Source organism: Oculina patagonica, chromosome 12 (genome assembly GCF_052425735.1).
Source record: "Oculina patagonica isolate OP01 chromosome 12, crgOcupat, whole genome shotgun sequence".
NCBI lineage: Eukaryota > Metazoa > Cnidaria > Anthozoa > Scleractinia > Oculinidae > Oculina > Oculina patagonica.
The window spans coordinates 28,621,690-28,638,488 of NC_135769.1; the positions used below are offsets into that span (position 1 = coordinate 28,621,690).

The following is a 16,799-nucleotide window of genomic DNA, read 5'->3' on the forward strand; positions in this document are numbered from 1 at the left end:
AAATCATAGAGTTTTTTTTAGTTTTTCGTTTAGTACAGATAAGTGAGTACTTTAAAATGGTTTTGTGGTAATTGTACTGGTGTTTTCACTTGAGTGTCGAAAGTAATTACCGTTTGCATTGGTTTTGCATTACTACGCTTAGTGATTGGTTTAAAACTCACGCGTCACTTTCTCAGCCAATCAAAAATAAAACCAAAACCAATCATGACTCGCTTGCGTACTTTTTCCCGCGCTTCGTGCCAGCTACATGTACTTGCTTCGAGTTTTGATTGGTTCACTGGATTGTCTGTGTTTTTTGTGTTTGGCTAGAGTGTTTACTTTGGTTTTGGTTTTATGACACAATTAAAAATTGCTCTAAGTCAAATGCAGAATTGTTTGAAATCTTATTATTCCTTTTGTTGTATTTTATACAGAGAAGTATGGCATTACACCAGAGAGACCTCATTCAAGTATTCCAGTTGAAGACATCATTATAGAGGCGGCCAGACAACTTCCTCTATACTTCAGTAGATTTTTTGTAGTCAAGGTGAGCCGTGATCATTGTTGATGTTTTGTTTGACTGTCCACAGCCTCTCTTTTTTTGCGTAAAAGAGAGAATATTTTTTCGCTCACTGCCCCCTGCCCCCTCACGCCTCCCGTTTTGCGCTGGCGTCCAGTTCTCTCGCCGTTCTTTTCCCGCGCTCATCGATCGAAAAAAATTCGAAAATATAAAGAGAAGTGAACAGTTTAATCTTATGTAGGTTAATTGTCTAGCGAAGAAATCCTTTTTAGTTTCAAGGAATTCTTAGATTACAGGAACTCGTTTTGAAAAATTTGTTTAATCGTTGGTACTTTTTCATGCATTTAGGGTCAGAATGAATTACCAGATGTACATTACTTAGCCGTTTCTGAACACGGTATCAAATTGGTGAAGAGAGAGAAAATAACAGATGAACTGGAAATCGTGAGGAGTATTCCGTAAGTAACACTTCACTTCACTACCTTCTCTTCTACTTTTCATTCTACTTCTAAATTCTCGGTTTTTTTGTTCCGTTTTGCTAAGGCCCAAGCCAAACGTCGAACTTCACATGAGTCGAACCTAATGCAAATGACCAAAAACAATAGGTTTTGCTCATTTGCATTAGGTTCGACTCATGTGAAGTTCGACGTTTGGTCCGGGCTTAAGTTTTCTTTTAAAAACGTGTAATAGCATTTGAGACCTCATGTAAAGCTTTTACGTCAACTTTTTGTCATACCAATTACGTCATGTTACCATAGCAACCGTATAAGGAACCACGGACTCATGCTAGCTGGAGTGACCATCTTCAGAACGCTCTGCGTGTGCACGTGCTATGTTTTGATTGGATAATTAGAATCGGAAACTCATTGAGTGCTTCAACGAAGATTTGTTGTACACCGAACTTGTTCCCGGCTGCTTCTTTGTAATACTCGAGTAATATTGTCTTATGATTTTGGAAATTGGAACTAAATGAAATGCGACTTTCGACATTCACCAGGTACACAGAGTTGGTCAAGTTGAAGGCAGTCAAGGACAAATTAACACTGACGCTCACAAAGGAAGTCAAAGTTGTCGTTAATACAGAGAGGGTTAGTTTGATTGGTTTTCTTTCATGTTTTTTCATTGCATGATTTCCACCAGTTGTACTGAAGGTCAAAGTAGAAATGGAGTTTGGTTCTTTTAGTTATTGAAATCATTATTTTTTGCAGGCAATAGAAGCGAAGCAGCTCATTGACACATACCTGCGACATTTAGAAAAGGTAACTTCTCCTCTAGTTTGTTATCAGTTTTGTCCTCCCTACTTTAGAATCAGTTTTTGACGATAAGCAGAAGTTAGATAAACAAGCGTGTTCGGCAGTTAATGTTTTACCCGTTTTATCCATTGTTCATCATATTAACAGATCGCTTCTCTCTTGTTGAAAAGTCTCTGCAACTACATTGTTAAGGGCTATGTTTTTTTAATTTTATGTCGCTACTCTATTTTTATTTTTTTTACGACAACTTTTAGTTAAAACGTTAGATCAGTAAAAGAAAGGAGAGATTGAAACAGCTTTTTCGAAGATGTTTAATACATTGTTTTTTAATTGAAACATTTTGGTATTTAAGTGATGAAGAGAGGCTCAGAAGAACTTCAGAATTTTGTTAAGCTTCACTGTTAAAAAATTCTAACTGAGCGTATTGTGTGACAAGTTATTGAAATGGCGTTCTTGTTTTTTACAGGAGGTTAAATATGTACGGGCTCTGTACGATCACGTCTCCCCCGAACCCACTCTTCTTAACTTCAAGAAAGGCGACGTGATCAAAATCGTTCCAAAAGATGGTCTGGAGGAAGGCTGGGTGTATGGAGTCTTTAACAATCATGGCGGATATTTTCCAGCTGATTTTGTCACGCACATTCAAGAGGTATTGTACAGTTTCTTCTCTCTGTGACTCAGTGATCCTGTGTTTTTCTTCACCTTCCCTGTCGAAGACGTTAGTAATCCATAATTTTTATTTCGCTGTCTTAAAAATGGCTTTGAAAATTGATGTTTAAAAATGCTAGTTTACATATACAACCAGCTTGCTTAAGGTCTTGAAACTAAACTGAGAAATCACCTGCTTGAAAGTTGCTCTCATTTTGTGCCGACTATTTTCGAAAGTTAACTACAATTTAGCAAAATGTGTCATTCTTGTGGTCTACTCGCTAGAAAGTACGGAGGTTTGGAACTTGTAGCGTTGGAGAGGCCACAGAGGCTAACAACATATCCTTTATTCCGAACACACAACAAATACACTTAGTTGCTAGCTTTCCCGCTCAAAACACATTCTCTGAGTCCTCGGATGTACATGCGAAATACGCACGACCGCTGTACAGAACTTGCTGTGTAACTAGGCCTATCTTGAGTTTGTATCTTAGAATTTCTCTTTTGAGGGGATGAATCCGGATTAATGCTCTATTTTTGGTCTCTATCCATGTTGGATATCTTGATGTCTTTGTTTCTTGCTGTCGTTCAGTGTGACGTAGCTGTTATTGTGTCTCACTGTATCTTTCTTCTTATCTTGTGTTTCTAAGCTGTTTAAACCCAGGCTCGATGGCAGAGTATTCATTGCCCTCGACAGACGTCATTCTCTTCCTGGAAGCAACTCTAACCTTCAATCTTCCACTTCTGTCTCTAAAAACTCAGTATGTGTTTTACATTCTCGCCTTTCTCTGTTTTTTTTTTTCTCTGTTGGATGTAGTAAAGGAATCATTGTCCTAATCTCTTTTCTTGCCAGAACAAAGCATCTTTCCGCAGTTTTTTATTGTAAGCTTTAAAACGGAAGCTTAAACAAACTACAACGGCGACACCAAAGAGAACGTCGCCAAATAATGGCTCTGTACGAGCGTTATGGGTCTTGGTAAAGTTCTTAGCCATCCGCTGTTAAACAAGAGCGAGTAATAAGCACATTCTTTTTCCTTTTTGAAGAACAAAAGCTGATGTTTCATTCGATTTGGACTTGAACGCCGTCTTTGTATCTTCTCTAACAGATAGATACACTGAACAAAACTATATAATGGCGAGATTTTCGACCTTGTGGTTACTAAAGCTCCTTTTTTATCTAAATTATCTTGGAAGTTAAAAAATAAAGCAAACTGAATCTAAGAATAAACAAATTTGTTTGAATTTTTAGGACCCTCAAGCTGTACCCTCGGTGCGTCCCAGTAATCTGGTGAAAGCGGCTTCAGTGGGGAGTCTGCTGAGTCTGGATGCTGACGGGCCAATGTCTGGAGAGTCACGTGGCCGAGCAGGCAGTGTCAAGTCCACCAAGTCTGACAATTCACAATATAACTCCGATAAACACTCCATGATGGAGTTTGCGATGCATTACTTCAGATTTGGGAGGTAAGTTGTATTATTAAAAACCAGAGAAAATCGTATATTGCCAAATTAAATAACAGACGATCCTCCCACAAGCGAACACCATGGAACCGCGACTTATAGCCTGTGTGACAGGCGTAAAAAGGGGAAGGAAACGTGAAAGGAAGAAGGGACTCTCCCAAGTCCCCCCCCTTTTCCCCCCCCTCCCCTTTCAAGGCCTGTCACGCAGCCTACGTGACTAACTGTTCGCTTGCGTGAGGTGTCTGTTAACGGATAACTGTAACATTGCTACTTGAAGCCTAAAAAGACAAGTCACAAATTATTGACGCTGTCAGTAAAGGGAAGAAATTGTACATATTGAGGTAGAAAGTATGCGCTTGTTAATGGACACTTAATTAAAAAAATAAATAAATAATAACCAACCCACCTTTGCATTGAGGCGATTTTTACCCGTGCCTTAGCTAATTTTTACTCTTCCTTGTACATATTAAGGAGGGTCCCCGGTACCTTTTGCGTAAAAGAATTTATGTTAAAATATTAATGAGGGCCTTATTCACAAAATCACGCAGAATGAAAAATTAAAGCGCACGCAAAATGTTGGATCGAATTGACAAATCACGCATCTCGTATCGAGGGGACTCGTACGTTTTTCTGTATGAAATTAGATGCTTCTTTTTCAGCTCTCAAGGGATTAAATGGGTTTTTTTATTTGTTGCAGAGAGGCGCTCGTGCGAGGTGAGGATGGTACCATCCGGGGTACAGTGAAGGTGCGAGGAACTCTTGGGCGATCATCCAAAGGTTCGTACATCATTTCATTGCACTGAGTGCTGGTGTAACAAGGTCCATAATAAAGCCTTTCAGGGAACTTAAGTGCTATTTATGGCAAACCCTTGGCAAGGGAGCTCGAGAATGTTTCTTCAATAAACAAATGAAATGGGGCGAACCCTCGCAAGTCTACTCCCGACATTTCTCAAGTGAGCATATGCCATGTTTGTAAGCTGTGCCAATATATGGTTATCTTAAGGATTGTTTAAACTTTATTTCCTTTTTTCTTTACACAAACAGCAAGTCACAAAAAAGATAAAGCGGAGTGGACGTGGAGTGGTTTGGCTGAACTCGTCAAGTACAGCAGAGTGAGTTGATATTCTTCTTTAGTTTGTCAAGTGCCGTGTTGCATTTGTTATTTTCCTTATGTTTCAAGAAACTAAAATGCGCCGATCACTTATCTCCCTCTTCCGTTTACCCGTGTTTGCCACTGATTACATGTTTTCCCGCGCTTGCCACTGGTTACATGTTTTCCCGCGCTTGCTACTGATTACATGTTTTCCCGCGGTTTTCACTGGTTACATGTTTTATCGCGCTCGCCATTGGTTACACGTTTTCCCGCGCTTGCTACTGATTACGTGCTTTCCCGCGCTTGCCACTGGTTTCACGTTTTCCCGCGCTTACCGCAGGTTACGTTTCACCGCGCTTGCTAGTGATTCCGTGTTTTCCCGCAGTTGCTATTGATTGTTTTCCGCTTTTGCCTGTTTGGTAATGATTTTTCCTGGTAATAATTTTCACAATGTTTCGATAAAGCAGTTTACAGTGATGTTTGTTTCACTTATTTCTGTTTAGGTCCCTCTTCAAGCATCTCTTGTGCGACTTGATTCCACACAGTTGAATAAACTAGCAGTGGATGCTTTCCAAAGTAAGTAAACAGCAATAATAGACACTCCTCCTTGAGAAATTTATTCAAGATTTAGTGTAGAAACTACATTCAAACTGAACCATGTTTAGCTCGTAAGCGCATCGTTTTCATATAGTTACTCGAAAATTTAAGGTAAATGTTGACAGAATCGCATTAGAACTGATTTGGCCAAGCCTTAGAGTTGCATAGATCAGTGCTTTGTGTAGTTGTTATTTTTATAACATTGTGTGTTGCGGTTTTGTTTCTTGTAGTGATCATGAGGTTCATGGGAGACTTACCAATGTCCAAGCATCAAAAAGAGACAGAGATTGTGTTTAGCCTGTTGAAGGTTAGTTTCAGCTTTTAATTTACCCTTGCAATTATCCTGAATTGTTATCCAGTCAAACTGCCAACTGAAAGATTTATTCTTTCGCGCGCTGAATTCATCGCCGCGTTAAGGCGTTCAAGATGCGACCCGAAAAATTCCGTTCTGATGACGAAGCTTGGTAAAAAACTTTCGCGCGCAAGTAACAACCAATCAGAGAAGCTGCACGAATCTTAGCAAAGCTACATTATCATCAATGGGGCACGCGATGAGTTAAAATTCTCGAAACTAATTGGTCGTTTTCACATTAAAGATTAACAAATCGTCAAGACGGACAAATCATGATCATCTGACGATACGTTCGTCTAGTGTGAATTAAAGACGGCTTTTAGACGACTTGTCCGTCTAGACGACCTTGTCTCTCGTCTTCAAACAATCGTCTTTCAAGACGGCCTCTTGTACGTCCAAAATCGTGTTCGTCTCGTTTTCACACTTAGACGATTTGTCCTTCTATACGATTTGTCCGTCTGTAGTGTAAAAACGGCCATTAGAATGATAGATAATAAAATTATTTCGAACTTGGGACTGGGACACTTGTTCGTTTATTTCATTTTCCCACTTGTTTGTTTTTGTAGAATGTGACGGCGATTGAAGTTGTTTATAAGCATACCGCCTGTTTTAATTTTATCGTTCTGTTGATTTATCTGCAGATGTGCCGTGAAATTCCAGATTTAAGAGACGAGGTTTATTGCCAACTCATCAAACAAGTCACAAGCAACAAGAGTCAAAAGGCGTAAGTGTCACAATTTTTTGACGTTTACATTTTATTTGACAAAAAAAGCTTTCTCCCCATTCAGACCAGAACGGCTCAAAAACTACATTCCTTTGGGACAGCACCTACTTTTGCAGCCAATATATATGGGGGAAAGGATATGGAGTACCACCCGGGACACGTCTTGTGCAGTGTTACCTTTCGTTTTGGTGATTAAAAGCTGAAGAGTACTAATTTATATCGTGTTTATGTTGTAGTGAGAGCGCAAGTCGAGGCTGGCGGCTGCTGATTATTATCACAGCGTACATTGAGTGCTCAGATGTTTTCAAGCCTTATTTGATCACGTTCTTACAGAGCACTGCTAGTGATCCAAAGAGGGAGTTTCATGGTTAGTGTGTAATTGAAATTTCTTAGACGGCAAACAGTCGTATATTTTGCATACGCGCTCGGTCTCGAACGAGAGGCCTGAAGCCAATGACGGCATTTAGCGCCTCAGCGATCGGAGGCAGCGTGGCCGAGTGGTTTAGGGCGCTGGTGTTGTAATCCGGGGGTCCCGATTCAAAACCGCCACCCTGCCACTAGCTGGATTTGTTTTCGGTTGTCCAGAGTTCAATTTCTCGGTCACGCCTTGTAAATAGCCAACTGGTCTGCCTCCTGCCAGTTGGGATTTTTAATCATGTTATGTTCATTTAGAATATTTGTTTCCTCTGTTTTAGTGGCATGCCCGCAAACTAGCTAGGTCATGCACTATGCTATCTCGAAGTTAAGTGCAAAACCACTATAAACAACATTTACATAGTTTTACATCGTTTCTTCGCGCCTTCGAAAAGCGATTGCTTTATAATTTTCGAGAAAAGCGACTGTTTTGCAGTCTTTAATTTCTTGGCTTGTGAAAAATGTATTTTCGTTACTTACTGTTTTCTTAAAAGACACCTGAACTGTTCTTGGATACCAACCTGACGTGAACTATTGTCTGCAGTAATATTAGCTTTTCTTGTTCCATGATGGACTCTTCAAATTGAATGTTTCTTCTGTTTAAGGTGCCGCGGCAACGTGTGAAATGAACTTAATGAAGACATTTAAGTATGGAGGAAGAAAAACGCCTCCCAGTAAAGAAGAACTTAACCAACTAGTGGTAAGTAAGGCGAAGGAAAATCGCATCTCTCCTGGATAAATACACAGCTGACAGTTCGATTTAAAAGAAATGTTATACAGTCAACTCTCTCTAAACGGACACCTATAAGACGGGCATCTCTTGAGACGGACACCTGGTGTTGGTCCCGTCCCTGGTGTTTTTCAGTCAATTTTACTGTAACTATAAACTCCCTATAAGACGGACACCTCTCTAAAACGGACAGTTGGAACAGGTCTCGACGGTGTCCGTTTTAGAGAGAGTTGACTGTAATTTAAAAAAAATCCATAAAAACGCCCTTTTCCAATGCGTAATTGCGGAAGGGTGTGTGTTGTTTTTTTTTTAACAGTAGCTCTTAATTTCACTATAGCAAGTGGCCGTAATAGTTAAGCCCTGTCGTGATGCAGGCAATGCAGCAGTTGTTTATTGTGATTTCTGTCTTTTTTCTTGCAGCAAGGACGACAGACCAAACGACAGGTTTTTGTCCTTCCTGGAGGAACTCGAATGCTGAAAGTTCAAACCAGCTCAGTGAGTATCAATTGATGCATTTCATTCACTTCATTTTATTGTATTCTTTTGTTTCCTACCCCTCTTCTATAATATTTTGACCAATGCAACGTTTCTGCATGTTATTTGTCCGTGTAAAATCTAAGAAACAATATTTTGACTGTTGTCTCATAGCAAGGCACGGAAGTAGGATGGCTGAAAAGAACAGTTGGCATGCGTTGAGCTTCAAATGTTCTTATAACTCAACTCGATTCTTTTTCTAGACTGGTTATGACGTCATCAAGGAAATGTGTGGTGACATGGATTTAATGTCAGAGAATCATTACAAGGAGTATGGGCTGTTCACCTTCATGGAAGGACGTAAGTTGATATTCAGGACATGTGAATTGTTTCGAAAGTTATATATGTTATTTGCCGGCTGGGAGGTCCGTATAGTGAAAAACTGTGACCGAGGTCTGAAAATGCTGCCCGAGGCCGCAGGCCGAGGGCAGCATTTTCAAGGCCGAGGTCACAGTTTTTCACTATACGGACTGACCCTAAGCCGGTAAATAACTTATTTATTTTTTTTCCTACCTCTAATGTGTTTGATTAAAAAAAACCTACAAAAATTTTCTTGCAAAATGTGTTTGTATTATCTGCGCGCATCCTAGTGAGTCTACGGCAAGAGTGAAGAATGATTCATTTGCTATATTCACTGCTATATTAAAGAGCTTACCGCCAAACAAATTAAATTCACTAAAATGAACATTACTCAAGGAAAAGTTCATCAGAAAAGCAAGAAAAAAGCATCTGAAATAATAAAAAGCACAATGTAGAACCAAAACAGAGCATAAAAAATCAGCGAGTCGCGAAACACTTTGAACTCCATTTCGGCTTGTGAGTTCTTTCAGTTAATTAAACTTACTTTTCGGACTGGAAAGCACTTACAACACATATTTTCCAGCTATTTACATTTGTATTTAACGAGTCAAAAACCTCTGTGTTCATTCCCACAGTATTCTGTTTTGACAAAAAGTTTGCGAAAGTGAAACTGAATGAAACTGAAATGTGTAGTTTGGTCGCCTACACACGGCACAATATTACGAGAATTAATTTGACCGTTTTTTAATAAAGCATCTCATTTTCTTGAATGGCGATAAGCAGTATCCGTTTTTGGAGAAAAGTAGCAGAAAAGCAAGGTCTTTGAACGGATAAATCGAGTCTGTATACCCGCCGACTTGCAGTTAACCGCAATGGCGTGAAAATCAGTGCAAATGCACAAACATCGATCGACAAACCACGACCATAAAACTATAACTTCATTTTGTCAATAAAGATCATGAATACTCGCCTTTTGGAGAACTTCAAGGCCTTTTATTCCACTGCTAATTTTCCCATACAAATTTAGCAACGGTTGGTGAGCAACAACATCGATTTTGGAGAGCAAAACTGTCATGGACTAGTTCGTCTCGCCGCGAAATTAAACTCACGAAACCGTTACCGTGGCCCGTGGAAGCGGGCACAGATAGGAGAATCTTGCCCGCGCTAAGAACCAATCAGATTGCAGGATTCGTTACCGTGCCCTCTTGGAAAAAAATAAATATTGTTATTTGATCATTGTTTAACTGATTAGATAAATCTTATCTTGCTTTCACCAACTAGAGCGAAGATTTTTTGTCTGCCTGTCTCTCATTCTGTCTGTCTGCCCGTCCATCCATCTATTTTGCTGTCTGTCTGTTTGTTTCTCTGTCGGCTTGTTTGTTTGTTTGTCTGTCTGTCCCTCCGTCATTCTGGCTGTATGTATGTCTGTCTGTCTGTTCACCATTTCAGGCAGCGAGTCTCATTTACTTCTAGCCTAGCCTTCCAGCCTTTTTTGGAGTTCTAGTTGGTTTACTGTTCTCTTGTCCTTCGCAAGAGTAACTGTGGAAGTGGTAGAAAGTTTGCAAAAAGAAACCCGTCTTGCGTGTTTGCTAAAGGAGTCTTAAGTAAAGTGCGAATGTCAGACTTGTTTTATTTCTTGTTTTTGTGTTGTGTTGTTTTCAACTTTTTTTTTTCTGTGACAGAAAATGTGATGGTGCCAGTTCAGACGACAGATTACATAATGGATGTGGTTAGTTCTATGGAGAGACAGCAATTCGCTTTCAGCTTGTGTTTCCGCCGTGTGTTGTGGCTACAAGGCCTGAGACTTGACAATGAGCTGCTGGTCAGCGTCATTTACCATCAGGTAAAACTGGTCAGACAGGTTTTGCAAGTTTTTTTCCAAAGTCGTTACTAGGCCACTCCAAAAATCAATGCAGTTTTGTTTTGAATGAGAAAAGATTGTTATAAACCCGTATGAATTTATCTTCTTTCTGCAGGTGTTGCCAGACTTCATGGCGGGCTTTTTGCTAGCAACACATGGGCGATCATTTGGCGATGCTCAGGTAAAACTGTGGATCATATTGTGTCCTCTTCATTGCTCTCTTAGTATCAAGCTGCAAGTTCCTACAGAAAAGTTAAAAGAAACCGTTTCACGGATTTTAGCGAAGTTTTTATAAACGAAAAAACTGGACTAAATTAAGTAAGGTATAAAAATAACCAATTAAGACAGTGAAGGGACGTTACAGTAACTCAGCAAGTACAAAAGAAGGTACGGATGGACAAAAATTGAACAAGAGTAAAATAGATTGCGATATGAGTTTTTGAAAAAAAAAACTGTTAGGCTGGACAGTTTTCAAAGTTCATTTCGTTTGTTTGTAACTTTTAATTATAACACCTGGGAGATATATTTGTTTATAATAAAGCTATGGTTTTGTCATTCAGATCCATAGAGGTTTATATTTTCGCTCTAACATTAAGTTTCAAAGCGAGTATTTGGCAAAACTTAAAGACTAAACTCAGCCGTGACACATCCCTTAAAGACTGTTTTGAACTCAATACTTTGCTTTCATCTTCAGTTTCAGAACCAGATCGCTGAACTCGGAGCACTTCAATATCGGGCCCGTGACAGATCGACTACTCCGGCAAACAAGTATGTTGGATTTCTTGTCAAGTTTGTGTGATTATCTCTTTGTTTTTCAAAGTCTTTTATTAATAAGGGTTCCGCTAGCTAAGTCGGGGGAACAACTGACAGTTGATGGCGACATCACTTCTCCGAGAAGTGAATGAGCCCGCGGTTTTCGTCCCAGAAGTTGCTAAGCAACATGACGTTTTGTACGCGCGATTGATTTCGGAGTAGGCGTGAGCGCTCGCGCTAGTATTTGATTGGATGAAATGATTCGGAAGTTCTTCGAGTGCTTCCACGAAGATTAGCAAAAACCGGCTCTTATTCCCCCGACTGAGCTAAGCTTGTTGTATGTTTGTTTTCATTCAGTTCTGAAGTAGAGTCACTGATACCGAGAGGAATGCAGGAGAAGCTACGACCCCAGCAGTGGCTTATGCTCATACAAGATCACTTCAGAAGCTGTCACACGCTCACTCCTCATCAAGCACGAAGGAGATTCCTTGGTGCGTAAAAACGGCTATAGACGTTTTACTTACCTTGGTGTTTGCGATTTTTTCTTTCTTTGCAAACATAGACTCTTTAAATTAAAGTTAATGTAGGCAAGCTAATTCTCACCCCGGCGCTGCAGACTTTTTTATGCCATATAAAAAATGCCATATAAACATGTGTCCGACAGTAAAATTAATTTTTTACTTTTCTTGCAGAAACTGTCACCAAGTGGCCGTATTTTGGATCAACATTCTTTGAAGTAAAGGTGAGTGTTTTCAAGGTTTATATATCGTACAATTTCTATTTCAACAGAAAGCGTGGCTGAGTGCTGAGGGAGCTAAACTGTAAACCGTAGGCTCTATTTCTTAGTTCTGACTTCTAGTAAGAGTTGTAACACCGCAGTTGCGCTAAGGGCCAACCATTTTACTCTGTGGGTGGGGGGGGGACGATTTGGTGTGGGCACGATTTTTTTTTTCCAACCCACTATTCATACGTGAATTTGTTTGGGTCAATGGTCTTGCGCAGGAATTTTTTTCTTGCACACGTGTGCTTGAGGATATTTCCCCCGCCCCCTCAGAAGTATAATGGTTGACCCCCAGTGTAAATAGCCAAGTCGCTCCACTTGACACTTTTTATCGGTTTAATTTGGTTTGCGATAATTGACGTATGAGTTCTTTATATTCATTGCAGAACACTTTTTGCCGTTTTTCATTGTTTTTTCAGCAGTGTTTTCAATTTTATTTGCTGCTCTCTTTTTGCACGATTCTCGTTTTTGCTTCGTTTGCTTAACTGCATATTCATTTGTTTGTTTCCAGAAATGCAGTCACCCCGCTGTATCAGGAGACTGTATTTTAGCAGTTAACAGGACTGGGGTTCATTTCTTGAGTCACACAACAGTGGTAAGTGTGTGAGCGAGTGAAACGATTTGTTCCATTACCACTGGCTTAAAGCAGATACACGCTACAATTTCTCAGCCCGATTTCTTTGTTTTATTAGTATCGCGAGGGAAAAAAGTCGGGCACGATTTGTAAAATCTGTTTCACTAAATCGAGCTGATTTTAATTTCTGAACTCATTGTTAAAACATTTGGGCCAAATTGGGCCGACAAATCGGAACGTGTAAACTGGGCTTTGCGTTTTACCCATTTGATTTCCCAAATTTTTCTCCGACTGATTTCTGTTTTTCATTTCCAAAATTGGATACGAGTGCAGGGCTGCAAATAACAGTCGGTCATCGGCATTGGCCGACCAAAAATTGCTAATGTCCGACGAAATCCCAAGTGTGATCGGACATGATGACCGGACAATTTTTTGATCGTAAATCATTTTATGGCAACGTCGAATACCACAATTTTGTTTTGTCCGACCAAGATGGTGTCTTAGTAGGACATATGTCCTTTCAACTGAAAAAAATTAGTTCTAGCCTTGCAGTGTTGTATGTCTCTAACCATTACAATAAAAAAATCAGATTTAATCATGTGTATCTGTCTTGGTGTTGATATCTTCACAGCAAACTTTGCTAAGCGAGCCGTTCATGAGCATAATATCCACGCGTCTTTTAATCTCGGACAAGAAGAGGCAGTTCTTGGATCTGAAAATTGGAAGTGCGATGATGCAGAAAGTCACTCGAATGGAGACATCACAGGTATATACAGTGCATTCAAAACGTTACAGACTCTTAGGTTTGGTCTACACAACTTAGTAAGTGTATAATAACAAATGGGAATTTGCAGTGGCATATCCACAGAGTGGCTCTTTGCCCACTGATTCTAGGATCGAATCAATTGGAATTAGAAGAGTTGTTTTTTTTTGGAGGTAGAAAAACCGGGTTTCCCGGAGAAAAACCCTTGGAGTAAGGAAGAGAACCAACAATAAGATACCAAGCCACATATGACGCCGGGTCCCGGGAATAGAACTCGGACCACATTGGTGGAGGGGGGTGTGGGGTGTTCTCGCCACTATGCCATTCGTGCTCCTCCCAACTTGACGATGTTTCGTTGCTGTTGTTGTTTTTTTTTTGGGGGGGGGGGGGAGGAGGGGGTGAGTATGGACCTTGACTACATCTCGATTTATGAACATGCCAAAAATGAAATGGCCAGTACAAGCTTGATCAATAACCCATGTCAGTGCTTCATATTTTCGGTGTTTTATGGTTCGGCTAACCTTTGATTAGCTGTTAGTTTAAGGTAGAGAGTAACAGATTCTTTATCTGGTTTTTATCTTCCAGGCAAAAGAAATTTCCAATCTTATCTATAAGTATGTCGCAATGCATTCATCGGCAAAACAGGAGGGTCAAGGTTTAGCAGGCGTGATGAGATCCCAACAGGAGTCCCAAAGGATGTAAGCACCTACCAAAAGAGGACCTTAAAGGCCCTTGAAGGTCCAGGGCCGAAACTGTCGTCACGCTGAGTTAATATTCGAACGTGGAAGAGAAGTATAGAGAGTATTCTATACAAATACGTGTACCACAGCTGTCGTAAATATTAGTAAGATTCACATATTTTTCGAAATCGGGAAGCTATAATTTTTATCTCGCGTAAATCCTTGCCTTCTTCACAGAGTACTCCTTTTAATTCTTAATAATTATTGGGATTCCTGTGGTAGCAGAGGGGAAGAGAGAAAACTGCGACTAGTAGAGAAGAAGACTGGGGACGAGTGAGTCCGGGAAAAAGAAATGAGCGCGCTTTTCCTTTCTCCCTCTCCCCCTTGTCTGTTTTTGCTCATCCCCAGTCTCTCTTTTGCTTGGTCCCAGACTCTTTTCCGTCTGTTCCAGTCTCTCTTCCGTAACAAAGGGAGTTGCCTGCACAGGAGGCAACGTAAATCCAAACCTCATCAACTAGAATTGACAGAATTCTACTTTGTGCAGCCCCACAGAGGTTTTAAATGTATGTCTGTTCAAATTGGTGAACAAATAATATTTCCACGAAATTTGTCTATTTACTCGGTATACGTGTACATAAATTTGAATCGAAAATAGAGTGTAGTAGAAATAGAACTTCAAAATATTTTTGCTCTAAGGTGTATACGGGCAGTGAGAAAATATAAAGATGTATAATAACCAAAAAGCAATTTTTTTATGCCATGAATTTAATCCTCGAAATGTATTTCTTGTTAGGCTGTTGACAAGTTACTTTACGTGTTTTGTGATATTGTAAGAAAGTTTGGAAACGTCACAGGCCGATAAGCGTATTATTGCATATATTTCTTAACCAGTCAGTTTTTAACCTCCTTAACAGCCATTGTTAGGGTCTTCAGGCAACGCCTTTTCGGAAAAGGGCGTTGTGTGATTGCTCAGATAAAGGCTCAGAAGCACAATAATTTTGTTCTTGTTGTTTGGCGATGTTGAGGTTTTTTTTTTGCTATTTTGTAGTTTAGCCAAAAACGTGGGAAAATTTAAGTGTTTCTTTTTTTTTTTTCATTTGTAACAGGCATTTTATGCAGATGAAACATTTAAAATCCCTCTTTTTTGTATTTTTATGTTAACTGGTTTGTAGTATACTGAATTTTCTATTGACAATTGATTTCTTTTTCATTCGTCGTTGAGAACACGCTCAAAAACTCAAAAACTGTTTTGTAGCGTGACCTATAACTTGTTCGTGTATTTTTTGGAATCCTAAAGTAATCTTGCAACAATTTTGATCTCTTTTTAGTCGATGAGGACCCTTTCATGTTATGAGGTTTTGATTATGCCAAAAATAAATCGCACAAAGAAGGAAATCTGAAGTAAATGTTCACAAATTCACACTTATAAAGGAAACAAAGAAAACAAAAATTCGGTGTGAAAAGAAAGGTTTTGACCAAAATCTGTCTTTTGGCGAGGTTTCCAAGCTTATAGGCACGTGACTAGGAAATGCGCCCGCGATCTTTATACGCAAGTACAGCGGCGATCGAGACTTACCAACACAAATTATTTTTTTAATTAATTTACAGGGTATTTAATTTACTACCCTTATATAAGGAAGTAAATTGAAAGTAACTAATTTTACATATTAACTAGTTTGTTGAAAAAAATGTATATGTATCGTTTGTATCTTTTGCAAAACAGTTCTTAGTTTAACAGTTTCTCATTAGTTTGTAGAACTGCTTGAGAAAAGAATTACAAATTTAATTAGCAATTTACCCAAACTAGCCCAAAGGGTAAAATTCTACAATTCAACAATTTGTAGTACGAATTTTTTTTCGCGTAAACATAAATTATTATATTTGCCGTCAGAACAATGCAATTAAAAATGATGTGGCATTATACGTCAGAATACTTAGTTTGACACAGTGGTTAGCTAATGTAATTGAAATAAATTTCAATTAGATTGAAGAGTAATATAAAATGTTGTTAATCATATAACTAGTGTGTAAGAAAGGTTCATCGTAACATATTAGTTTTCCAAATGTACCGTCCAATGAATTGTGTCTACAGTTTGTATTGCAAACTCCAAAGACACTATAAATCACTTAAAAGTTTCAACAAGAAACAAATATTTCATACGTAGACATTAAATACAATTATTAACCTAAAATGTGCTGTCTTGTTTGTTTTATTACCGACGTTGTTGCCAACGCCAGACGCGTCTCTTTATTTACCCTTAATGTTATGTTACCAAATGGCCCATCAGGTTGGAGCTTATCCCGGTTTTCAGTAGCATGGAAACTAGGAGTATTTCTTTTCCGCGAGTCCATTGGAAAGTTACACCCCCCCCCCCCTCCCAGCATTAAATTCAGCGGTACCCAATTATACACCTAGGAGGGGAGGTGCACTGCGAGAGGAAAGTGTCTTCAGTGCCCGAGAACATAGCACAATGACATCGGCCAGGGCTTGAACCCGGACTGCTCAATCCGGAGTCCAGCGCGCTTGCCACAAGAGAAAGGGGCAGGAAAACACAAGAGCTCTAAACTTGAAATTGGCATAGCAAAAGTCTTTTATTGGCAAAATCAAGGCTACATAACAAACAGGGATCATTTTCGAGCATTGTAAATGAGACTTTCATGCGCAAATTGAGATAAACTTGAAAAAGGTCGGACCGACGTTTTTCAAGTTTGCCCATCCAAGCCCCTTTTTAGCCTTTCTGTGTTTATTTTGGGTTCTGAAGTTTTAAGCCGTTATTGTGATGTT

At 39.4% G+C, this 16,799-nt stretch overlaps 1 protein-coding gene across 3 annotated transcripts in view; it reads left to right on the forward strand.

Annotated features, from left to right (window-relative positions):
- Positions 1-16,206, forward strand: part of LOC144632790 (unconventional myosin-XV-like) — a 57,806-nt gene extending 41,600 nt beyond the window's left edge. For all 3 annotated transcript variants that reach the window (XM_078491517.1, XM_078491514.1, XM_078491516.1), the window contains exons 38-60: positions 414-526; positions 848-957; positions 1,497-1,587; positions 1,708-1,758; positions 2,219-2,401; positions 3,650-3,861; positions 4,556-4,635; positions 4,903-4,970; positions 5,455-5,527; positions 5,779-5,855; positions 6,542-6,624; positions 6,861-6,991; positions 7,644-7,738; positions 8,189-8,263; positions 8,506-8,602; positions 10,285-10,445; positions 10,579-10,644; positions 11,158-11,231; positions 11,574-11,707; positions 11,909-11,958; positions 12,509-12,592; positions 13,203-13,337; positions 13,920-16,206. In XM_078491517.1, the coding sequence (XP_078347643.1) occupies positions 414-526; positions 848-957; positions 1,497-1,587; positions 1,708-1,758; positions 2,219-2,401; positions 3,650-3,861; positions 4,556-4,635; positions 4,903-4,970; positions 5,455-5,527; positions 5,779-5,855; positions 6,542-6,624; positions 6,861-6,991; positions 7,644-7,738; positions 8,189-8,263; positions 8,506-8,602; positions 10,285-10,445; positions 10,579-10,644; positions 11,158-11,231; positions 11,574-11,707; positions 11,909-11,958; positions 12,509-12,592; positions 13,203-13,337; positions 13,920-14,036 (2,360 nt within the window). In that variant the 3' untranslated portion in view covers positions 14,037-16,206. The remainder of the gene's footprint in view (positions 1-413; positions 527-847; positions 958-1,496; positions 1,588-1,707; positions 1,759-2,218; positions 2,402-3,649; positions 3,862-4,555; positions 4,636-4,902; positions 4,971-5,454; positions 5,528-5,778; positions 5,856-6,541; positions 6,625-6,860; positions 6,992-7,643; positions 7,739-8,188; positions 8,264-8,505; positions 8,603-10,284; positions 10,446-10,578; positions 10,645-11,157; positions 11,232-11,573; positions 11,708-11,908; positions 11,959-12,508; positions 12,593-13,202; positions 13,338-13,919) is intronic.
- The last annotated feature ends 593 nt before the right edge of the window (positions 16,207-16,799 follow it).